Source organism: Ylistrum balloti, unplaced genomic scaffold (assembly GCF_031769215.1).
Source record: "Ylistrum balloti isolate Yb309-2 unplaced genomic scaffold, AGI_CSIRO_Ybal_v1 Utg369806, whole genome shotgun sequence".
In the NCBI taxonomy this organism is placed as follows: Eukaryota; Metazoa; Mollusca; class Bivalvia; order Pectinida; family Pectinidae; genus Ylistrum; species Ylistrum balloti.
In genome coordinates, this window is record NW_026781981.1 from 1,626,402 (window position 1) to 1,638,196 (window position 11,795).

At 37.6% G+C, this 11,795-nt stretch overlaps 1 protein-coding gene across 1 annotated transcript; it reads right to left on the reverse strand.

Annotated features, from left to right (window-relative positions):
* Positions 1-3,028: 3,028 nt before the first annotated feature.
* On the reverse strand, positions 3,029-9,633 carry LOC132544695 (flavin-containing monooxygenase 5-like). Its single transcript, XM_060208329.1, has 6 exons — positions 9,525-9,633; positions 5,675-5,889; positions 5,126-5,425; positions 4,254-4,808; positions 3,542-3,707; positions 3,029-3,285 (listed from the first exon to the last, which is right to left on the reverse strand). The coding sequence occupies exons 1-6, from the start codon at positions 9,631-9,633 to the stop codon at positions 3,029-3,031; spliced, it is 1,602 nt and encodes a 533-aa protein (XP_060064312.1).
* Between the last annotated feature and the right edge of the window lie 2,162 nt (positions 9,634-11,795).

Here is an 11,795-nt window from a genome sequence, read left to right on the forward strand (position 1 = left end):
ATCGCCAACTCCTAAAAATTAAGATAGTTGACTTTTTTTCAGTTTTGTTTACAATAAAAGCCGTTATTGGGTTTTAATATCTTATCCGATCGCACACGAGGCGACACAGAGTTTGCACGCCGACAATTGCTTTACAATGCGTGGATTTATGTGATTTTCATAACATAATAACTATAGAAAATCTAAATAGAAGCTGTTCCTTTCAATAAGTGGAACGACCAATCCCGTGGATATATTTTTGTCAGAAGGATATATTGCTTTGGCTGTCAAACGTCTAGCAGACGACGCTGAAAAAACATTTTGGCCTCATTTCGTATTTTATAGTGCTTATAAAGAATCTGTGGCAAATAACATGTTTGGCAATAAATTTATTCTCATAAATTTTCATACCACCGTAAAATTACCTTCATCGTTTGTGAAGGGCTTTAGAAAAAAAAGTCAGGTATGTCAATATACCAATACCAAAAGTGACAGGCGGCCATGTTTGTTTACCCGACATCTGAACGCATTCCTGCACTTACCGAATCAACGAAAATTGTACAGTCGTATACTAATAACATATAGGCAGATGCAATACAGAAGGTAAATATATTGTTAAAATATTAGTTTGTCATGTATAAGATGATACCAAAGTGAATAATTAGTGGTGGATATTTGAATTATTTGAGGACTTGTATCACATTTACATGACATAACCTATCATGCTTTAGTCAGTAGTTGGTGCTGTTTATCCATGTACAATTACCTTAAGGTCAGTATCTTTCCATATATTGTACCAAGGGTATGTATATATACTGGACAAAATAAGTTAAGGATCATAAATTGTGACCATAATATCTTCAAAAATTCAAATCATGTATTGCCGGTAATTGCACTCGTAGTTTCTCCAATATGTACCTAAAGTCATGTCAAAGGTGAAAGCACGTGCATCTGAAGGTCTTGCCGTTCCGCTCTAGTTAACTATGGTGGTGTGAAAAACTGACTGGTCTATTACTACAGAGGAATCTTGCAGGTTTTGATTCTGTTACTTCTAAGCTAAAAAAAGTTGAATTTGGAAACATTTAATCAATTTGTAACGAAAACTTGAAAAACTAATCATGCGAAGACATTTAAATGATATGGAAGCCGCGCGAGCTATAGGGCTCCTTCAAGCTGGTCAAACTCAACGAAATGTAGCGGCACAGCTTCATGTTTCTCAGAGCGTGATTAGTAGGCTATGGAATCGCTATCAACAGACAAATAACGTCCGTCAACGCCCCAGATCTGGACGACCACGCTGTACGACAGCCCGACAGGACAGATTCATTTGCATCACGGCACGACGTCAGCGGTTTTTGAGTGCTCCTGTCTTGAATCTTCAGTTTCAGCGTGCTACAAATCTAAGGATTTCATCCCAGACAATCAGAAACAGACTCCATGCCTCTAATTTACGAGCTAGAAGACCAGCAGTCCGACCATCCAGAGGTCATCGACAATCCAGACATCAATGGGCCACTCATCATTTGAATTGGCAATTACGTCATTGGAGAAATGTTATGTTCACAGATAGTCTAGGTTTTGTGTTGACTTCCATGACGGTAGGAGGAGGGTATGGAGAACCCAAGGAGAGCGCTATGCAGACTGCTGTGTTGTCCAGCATGATCGCTTTGGTGGTGGGTCAGTGATGGTTTGGGCAGGGATCAGTGTTGACTTCCATACAGACCTCTACATCATAGACAATGGATCTTTAACAGCTGTTCGATGAATACATTAGTAAGGCCCATTGCAGGAGTTGTTGGCCATGATTTTATTCTGATGGATGATAATGCTCGTCCTCACCGTGCTCGTGTGGTCAACGACTATCTTCAACGTGAAGCAATCGTTCGCATGGACTGGCCAAGTCGTTCTCCTGATCTGAACCCTATCGAGCATGCTTGGGACACCTTGCAACGCCGGGTTTCATCGACCTAATCCGCCACAGAACCGCCAACAGCTTATGATTGCTCTGCAAGAGGAATGGCAGCGCATCCCACAGATCAGCCACCGACGACTAATAAGGAGCATGTGCAGACGTTGCAGGGCAGTTATTGATGTCAACGGAGGTCATACTGCCTATTAAACTGCCAATTGCAGTTTGATGAGTTTTCCTTGTCTACATGATTAACTTGCTCTACTTCCTCTTACACTTTGATTTCAAGGGTGCTGTTACTCAGGGTTATCTGCTCTTGGTAGCAATTACCACAAATGAATTTGTTTTGTGTAATTAAAGACTAAAATGAATGTTCTGTCATTAAAATTTAAAATATAATCATATTATTATTTGTATGTAAAACTGCACTGTTTCAAGTTTATGATCCTTAACTTATTTTGTTCAGTATAGTAATAACCACACTACTTCGGCGTAGAAGTGATTTGTGTGTTCTAAGATTTCCATGCCAGGTGAATGATACTTTTATAACGAGATTATCACCAGGTATAGTGGGTATTAAATAGTATCAAAACAAGAACATTAACATCCATTGACATCGCTGTTTATTGATTTGGTTTTTAGAATTGTATATATAGGTAACACAGTGTATGTAATATATACTTTACGTGTTTGATTTCAAGAGCGCAAATGATATGTAAAACTGTTCCATAAAACCAACAGGGATCTATAAATCCTACACACATGCTTCTAAACAGTCGCATCGTTCTAGCTCCATCTGAAGAATTTGCAGGAAGATATGACAGCACGGTGGTATTCATATTGGTAACGGGAAATGAGACCATAAAATCGTATTGATTTTGATCTTAGAGTATATGAGTGAAAGCAATAACAAAGTCCTGTGGAGTGAAGCAGTTTGATATACAGAGATAATACATTGATGAACTGTACATTGTACTATCAATCGTTCATGTTCCAAAATAATGATAATTTGATATGAATAATTAAGAAATGTTTATCAAAAGCATTAGGAAGCAAAATTTCTCTTGTTGATAGCACTCACTATAATAAAAACTACGCAGGTCTCGTATCCATATCATAATGATACTGGACTGTTTGTCTTCACATCAGAAAAAAACGATACAGGTATGCTATTATCAACACTGCAATGAGAACAAGGTACATCATGACTCCGGTCTCGTTTTGCTTGCCCCCCATTGCCCGTGTGCGGAGAGCGGATACGGCGTTGTCCCATTGGGACAAGATGGCTTTGCGAGCTCCAGGCCAGGTTCTAGAACCCTGAAGACGGTACTGGTAGGGTGAGCATGGGCCAAAAAAACACTTGAACGCCAAAACGGGATCGGTCAACATCAATTTAACTGAAAGCACAATGTCTTGAATGTAGTGAATATATATGAAACATTTGTTGTTTACAGGACTTTGTTGCCGGTTGACACATAGAACATGTGTCACCGGCCAGATTGAGATTCTCTACGTTTAGGAGGGGACAACGTTTGAAATGAATACAAATCGACCATGTGGTTTAATAATATCTCCTGCTGGAATGACTACACAAAGAATTCGATATTTGAACAGTATTTCTAATTCCTGACTAGTAGGGTCAGGTGCACTTACGAAAGTTTGGTCGGTTGCCGTTGAGAGTGGCCAACTGATCCATGTAGTTGATGAAATCCACTTGTATTGTGTGGCGGGCTGACTTAACATAACGAGATGCCATCATGTCCCTCTTCATCTTGATTTCATCCCACATTTCTTCCTTAGGAGGCAACGTGACATCGCCCTGTGGTGTATAATCAACCGTAAGTATGTTTAGATCTAATTTTATTACGTTACTGTATAATACATTTCTTAAGTGCTAACCAAATTTTGTATCCTTCGTAACTGTTGTCAGGCAGAACGTCCGATAATACAGTAGCCATTGAAAACAGACCGTATGGATTCTTTTGGGCGTTTTATCACAAATAAAACAAAACATCTTCTTTAATAATTCCTTGGCAGTTTGAAAAAGATTAGTAAATCATCCAGAACTTGGGAAATCATCTTGCACTAAACCTCAGTTATGGTTCCTCCAGCCAAATTTAATGAAAATGTTTACGTTAAGAGAGTTCACTCCTTCAATTGGCAGACAACATCACACAAGAACTTAAATGGTTTATTTTATTGCAGCGAACAGAACTAGAACGAGAAGCAATTCCAGTGGCAAACTTTATAAAGGGGAGTTGGAGGTATGAAATGGTCAATAAGACTTCAGGTGTCATAATTCCAAGCATATTGCTATTTGGGTTTTTTTTTATTCCAATAAAATATCTTTAGGATCATGGCCTACCTTGAAAACACGTGTGGCTAGTCGACACTGCATTTCTGAGATTGGCATGAGGGCTCCAATAGGTTGGAAGCAGCCTATCACAGCTAGCGTGTGTCTGACCTGATCGGGAGGAAACATGTATTTGTACATTTGGATCTGGTTATCCTTTACATCCAGTACGGATTTATGAATGAAAGGAAATCCAAACACATAGCCCGTGGCGAGTATGACGTGATCAAGGTTATCCACGTGACTGTCGTCTTCAAATATAACGCCGGTGCGCGTAAAGCGTTTGATGTTAGGTTTAATGATGATTGACCCACACGATAGACGGTTTGGAAGTTCATCATTTGCCGTTGGATGTTGGGCCAAAGGGCTGTGATCAGGCTCAAGGCCGTAGGATTTGTGATCAATGCGTTTGTTTAGCCATGTTTTCATCATCCACGTGACAACACTGACGGGAAGCAGGTTAATGACAACATCCAACCATCTCTGTACGACTATCATGTCTACTGGCATGCCGGACCCGCCCATACGTGAAAACACCCAGCTTCCTCTTCTGGTAGATAGGTACAACTGAGAATTGCAGTAAATAAACTGAACATGATTGTACAATATTACGATTTTTATCAATAAAACAAATTATGTAATTAGTCGTTTCTTGAATCAGTCCTTATTGCTGATAAACGAATATTCCCATGTACACGTTACTAGTTTTAATTATGGATGGATGTGCAATTAAAAGTATCAAAGACGGTGAAAACATAAAAACAAAAACACCGGTCAAAATATCGACTGACACGATTTATCATTGGATGAAAAGAGAAGATTCCTATAAAGACAGAATTGTCTATGCAGCTGAAAACATGACATGAGCAACGATTATAAAGTACCTGGGATGCTACACGACTGAGCTCCACAGCGGCGTCCCCACCAGAGTTGCCGATGCCTACCACCACGACGGACTTTCCCTCGTATCCCTGACTGCTCTTGTAAGTATGCGAGTGGATGGCAGTGCCCTGGAACTCCTTCAGACCAGGAAAATTAGGCATGTTCTCGTGGGCATGGTGACCTGTGCAAACAAGGACGGCGTCGAAGACTGTCTCTTCCTCTTTACCTGAAGCCATGTCCTTTACTTTTATAGACCACTGTCCGGTCTTATAAAAGTCGGACGTAGGTTTGACCATCAACACCTTTACAACAGTTAAACGATAATAGTAAGAGAGAATGGATAGTTAGACCATTTTAGACGCTATAATTAAAGAGCGAATTGGTAGAAGACGGGTTCGTAAATCCGAACAGTCTTATTGGGATTGTAAATGAAGTTTCCATCTTTTATATAAGACCGTCTTAATTCAAACAGACTTTGTCCAATAGGAAACGTATTTACGAAATCATTGATAACATGTATATTTTTGACCCCAATTTACAATTAAGCATACCTCTGTTTGGAACCTTATATATTTCTTTATATTAAAGTGTTCCACATATTCATCAAAGTAGCTTTTGACGTGAGTGTTATGGAGGAACATGGGGTATTCCTTTGGGATGGGGAAGTCGCTGTAAGACATCATCTCTTTGCTAGTGTTGATAACCGTTGATTTCATCACGCATGCCTGACCTGACCTCACAGCCTCCGTGTAGTTCCATAATCCACCTTAAACCACAAAACAACCTCAATGGCATATACATAGCAACAATACAAGTGAAGAGACAATATTGCGGGACTAAGAGAGGACAGTTGTCTATGCAGTGTCATAAACTTCTTTTTATCCTGCAATTGGCACCGCCGTTGGCGGAATACACCTGCCACATATATATTTTAGTGTATTCGGCAGTGACGGAAAACAGATGTATTTTAGCACGACAGAATAACTCTCTGAATTTATTTAAATATTACGTTTAGAAATATAATTAGAATTGAATAAATTCCATTGACTAATTACAGAATGCAGAAAAGACAACGTTCAAAGGCAAGAAAGAGGACGAAAATTCCAAGCAACACTAGTGTTCCCTTTCTCGATTTTACCAATTCCGATTTTCCTGATTCGCCTCCTAAATTTCCCGATATTGACATTTTTTGACATGTATTCTGGTACTATTTCTAAAGTATTGAAATATGTCACTCATATTATCACAACCGTTGTCAATCTAATAGCATCCATCATGCCATTCTTGTGACACAAATGTACCTGATGGATCTGTGGTTAATTAAAGGCTCCCATTGTTGTCATTGTGACGCAACAGCCTCACGATAGTGAGAGTATCACCTATTCAGCTATGATGCAGTCTTATAAAATTCCGTTTTTATTTATTTTTTTTTTCTATTCTTCATTCAAAAGAATCTGACTTGTGTGAAAAATAAACAAAATTTGAAAATTTTATGTGAATTGATTTTTTAAATTTCTTCTAACCTCGCTAGATCCCAATGAAATGAAACTTCTAACACCGCTTTTAAAACTTTCATATTTTATGGTAACTCATACAATTGACTGTACAATCGATTGACAAAATATGTCGTGACCAAAATGTGACAATTGCGAGCCGCGTCATTTGTCTTAATACAGGTTGAATTGAAAACAAACATTTACGAAATGTCTACGCGTCTCCAATGTGAATAATCTCACTGGGAGATTTAAAAATGCGTTCATGTCCTTATATGTATGGTTCAAGGTCTGTATTGTCCTTGTTACGTCTAAGTATTACGTAACATATTTTTATTTTCTTTTTTTAATTTATGGTACTCTGTTGCGCAATAACACGGTTGGCGAGGGTGCAGATTTATGCATGTCATCCTTATTCTATTTCTAGTGTAAAGAGGGGAAACGATTATCAAGCAAAAATATAGAGGACAAGGGAGCCCATAAGAGCTACAGCTTGTCTTTTTTGGAAGATACTATTCGATATCGTGTGCACATTTGAATACATTCAGGCACGTTCACTCCATTATACCGTTGCGTCATGAAAACAAAACAGCATGAGATGCAGTGTTGTTTCTATAACAACTGAGAAATTTTACATATATAAGCAAACATAGCATGCACGTTACAAAATGCTTGCTGTTGGATACTCAAACATCTCCCAATGACAACTGTTACAATCTACATAGCTTAGAAAATTGCTCAATCATGTGATCGAAAGCCTTCTTGTGATCGAGGGTCTGGATGAGTGCAATCAATATGATTGACTAAAACAATTATTAAGTTTATTTCTCAGTTATTATCTAAAATACGCAGGCTATCAGTTCTGTGATATTTATTGTATGTGTTATGGGAGTCATAACAGGTTGCTATCGTCTTCAATCTTGGTGACCGAGATAGCCTTGTGACTTCTAAAAACAGCTGAACTTGAGATAATTCAGTCACCTGGGCAGTTCACCTTAGGTCCTTACTGTGATCGCCTGACCTTTAGTAATGATAAAAGTCCCTGTGTCGAAAAAGTATGTAACGTTACAAACCTGAAAGGATTCTTCTATCCTATCTCCGAATAGTTATCAAACATTAAATGACATAGAACACGATTTTGAACTTTTCCTCAAACACAAATAAATCTTTAAACATAGTTGCATATTTTCAGACATTCAAAGTAGATGTTGTCGCTATATCAAAACTGACCATTACAACACCGTTAAACGAATCAATATAATGATATGTATTAAAAAACAAATAGATTGCCGCTTGCTCTCTATTCGGCCTTGGTACACAAACGATCACCCTGTGAATGATTTCAATTGAAAGCAAGTTTATTGAGAACCGATTTCAAATTTCATTTTTGCATAGAAAAAAAATGTGCTCGAATTTACTTGTCTTCGTCAACATATTTTAAATGGCTCTAACATGTACCAAAAAAAAACTAAAATTCTAACTGACGTATCCATACCTGTTTATCTTTTGAAGGTTAGAGACATTTAACGAGACGTTCCTGACACCTGTATTACGTGGAATTAAGCACATCAAAAACACCTAGATATGATATCATTTGACGCTAATATATAAATATTCCGGTAACAGCTACTCGACAAACAAATGTAACGAAACAAGTCAACACATGTCTGTGGTACCTTGCTATAAGAAATCATTTACAGATATAGTAACGCCGGCTATTAGATAATACCGCAGCGTGCCTTGCAATATGGAAAGCGACTTGGTTTTCATAGCTCCATTATTTGCAAAAGTTTTGCAGTGAAAATTGTTTGCTGATTAGGAACATTATCCAGTCTTCAAATTATCGGCGATGTCTGATTTGCCTTAATCTATACAAAGCTAAAATATCAAAGTATTAAAACTCAGGAATCAAAGACCTCGACATGTATTTCTTTAAATGTCATCGCACTTACAAAATGAACTGCTTCAAGCATGTAAACTCGCATTTTTGTGATGTGTTACCATTTAAAGTTACTGTACATAAACAGTGCTCAGTTTTCATTGGAATGAATGTGAAGAAAAGTCCGAAAATATATCAGAAGCTATAGATAATTACTGATGGCTTTAAACATAAACAACCAAAATATATCTCAACGTTGCGAATAAAGCGGCTACATTTTGAGACACTGCAGATGCAAACCACTAAGTTCCAATCACATAAAATTTTATCTTCAAATGTTTCTAAATTTGGAGATTGTTTTGCATTAAACACAAGAGTGAAACAGACTGCCGTCTCGATTAGCAAAATGACATAATAGCATAAACGAACCTTACCAAATATACGAATATAACCACTATGATATTGGCGTAAATATCAAAAACTTTCCAACAAATAAATATAAATGGTACTTTCGTATGTTTTAAGTGTTCTCAATACGTCTATATCGGTGAGTTTGCTATCGCAAATGGAGTTTTATTAACGTCATAGGGCAGACGTCAGAGAGAGAGAGAGTGGGAGAGAGACATCCTAAAGTCACTTTTGGTTAGCATTATCATCAGATTGTATATGACAGCAAGTCAAACTCGTTATTGATATTGTTAGTGTTAATTTATTTTTTTAGTGAAGTTGGTCGTGTTTAAACGAGATTTCAATCAAATTTTAGCATCATAACACGAATTATTGGTCCTTATTCGCTATTGCAATGGTTATCAAATCTTCGCTTAATAATAAAGCTTCTTCTCTTTTGTTCCGTTTACTTGTTTTATATATGTCCTATGCTTTCGTATAATCGCAATTATTCTTAGTGTCACATAGAAATAATAGTATTTTGTGCAATTTGTGAAAAAATATATACAGTCATGCGCAAAACGAGCATGGCCCTTTATGTTCACATACGCTAAAAATAGACATCCAGCTTTTCTGACTTACCAATGTCGTCCGTTCTTTCGAAGCATGTAGGTTCCAGTCCCTCATCTAGAGCGCATTTGATTGCCGTGATGCCGCTGGCCCCGGCCCCTATCACAGCAACAGTCCTCATGACTGACGAGTTACGAACGTCGTTTTGTTTTGAACGAATTCGTACAGGTATCTTGAAGAAACTGCCGCGTGCACAGCCTTATCAGCAAGGAATCTTGGTTCATAGTGACCTTCACCTGTTGTCACACAGGGTCAGCCAAACGTTTACATAAATAGCACGACGGTCGGATATTTCTAGTATCTCGTCTCAGTTTTGTCCTGTCTCGATATTGAAGGATGTAAAATTATATCTTCTTTAAATCGAAGTTTCTTTCGAATATGTTGTAGTGTTACAAACGTTTAGTGTTTTATCATAAAATTAGCGTAAAAATACCTAATTATACGCATTTACCGCTAATTCCATAGTATAGGACTATACTTGTCCCTGTATTGAAACTGAAACTCTTTACATTGGAGTGACAACGGGCTAGTCACCCCTTACTATCAAACCATCTCCCTTTTAAATTTACGAAGTCGTTATGGCCACTTCATGTATATTCCCTTGAAATAGAGGCCAGAAAGGTTATATAGTTCTACAATAGCAGCTCCTACAATCATGTAACTATTATTACGTTACAAAATGTAACAGTCAAACCCAAACGATATTTTCTCATTTTGTGGAATGTCTTTTATTCGAAGTGATATCATGATTTTAAAGCATTGCATTGTAGACAAACATTAGAAATTACTTGGTACAAGACTCGCTAAATGATGTGAAAAAATTGGAAATGAAACAATGCGACCTACCATGCTCTGAAATAAAACATGAAAATATCGAAATATCAACAATTGTAAGGCAAAACTGTGAGTTAAGGAAAAGTGTGTATGGAGGTATAAGTATAAGTTTAGTATAGTTAAGTTTAGTTTGGTTTCCGATTCAGGATCTATTTGCTTCTCCACAACGGACTGAAAAATATGGACAGCATACATGTAATACACGAAATGGAATTAATTACATTATTTATTTAACGTCACCGTTAGTTCTATAATGATACAGAATATCTTGGTTGATCCAATACATATCCTTTTCCAGGCTGTTTTAAAGTAGTCAATGGTGGCGCCGGCACCAATTCTTCATAGTGCCTATTATCGTGGAAAAAAGGCATATTTCCGTATGTTAATCTTTTATCGCTGTGAGAACAGTGATGTATGATTTAAGTTCCTTGCCCTTGAGATCTACACTGCCACGTCTTTAGAATGCTAGATAACCACAAGGAGAATCAGACCTAGTGTTCTGTAGGTTTGTCATCATCTCATTCTAGGTAACTTCATATTTTTCTCTGAAATCATGATGACGACTATATTTTTCTGTAGTTTTCTTCAGTCTGTATCTCTTTTAAATTACGTGTTGTAATTTCCCTTCCGCTGGTGACACCTATCACAGTAACCGTGACATTTGGAACAAGCCCTAAACTATCAAATTAACTGCGACAAATAAGTTATCAAATCAGGCTGAGGTAATAAGAACATAACCGCCTAAAAATGGAAAATTCACGATATCAAAATTACAAACAAAACAAGGCGGCTAAGAGCGAAGCAGAGCAAGTCATTATTTAAATAGCCAGGGATTCCAACATGTTTGGTATGATGAACATGTAATTTGGTATTATGAGCAACGATAGATGTCACATATAGACTTAAAAGCCGTTGAAAATGGACCCGGAGTCTATTTTTAACGTTGAAAACGGAACCGGCTAGCCGTGGAAAACTGACTCTGTTGTTGAAAACAGACCCTGGAAGAGGGTCCGTTTTCCATTGGTTGTCCGTTGAAAAGTGACCTTTGTAAATGGACAACTTTCAGATACCTCTGTTGAGATCGACATACATTGGCAGCAAAACTGAAGCCTCAATATCTCTTGTAAGTAGAATGCAAAATGGAAAAGACGAAACGACTAGTTTGATCCTTTGATGTACATCAAACGAACCTCGAGGTCGCATAACGCTATACTGTAATACCTTTGAAGTTGGATGTCGCTCTTTTGTAATCTTCAATGGGTGCGTACCAGCCTTTGATTAGTCTTTTTTCATGGAACCAATCAAATCACTTCGCTTGTGCCTTTAATTTTGCAATGACATGTTCCAGGGATGGGGTATCGAAGATGCACTTTATACGTTATACATATAATATACATCATCTACATCAGCCACTTATCTCGATCTTCCCCTACAATGGAACCTACATGG

What these genes read in the sequence shown, in the direction of transcription:
- LOC132544695 (XM_060208329.1), bottom strand. Translation starts at nt 9,633, where the DNA reads ATGAGGACTGTTGCTGTGATAGGGGCCGGGGCCAGCGGCATCACGGCA. An exon ending in ATATAAGGTTCCAAACAGAG is followed by an intron (nt 5,426 to 5,674) that starts GTATGCTTAATT and finishes ACTGTTGTAAAG; the next exon opens with GTGTTGATGGTCAAACCTAC. An exon ending in TCAGTCGTGTAGCATCCCAG is followed by an intron (nt 4,809 to 5,125) that starts GTACTTTATAAT and finishes TGCAATTCTCAG; the next exon opens with TTGTACCTATCTACCAGAAG.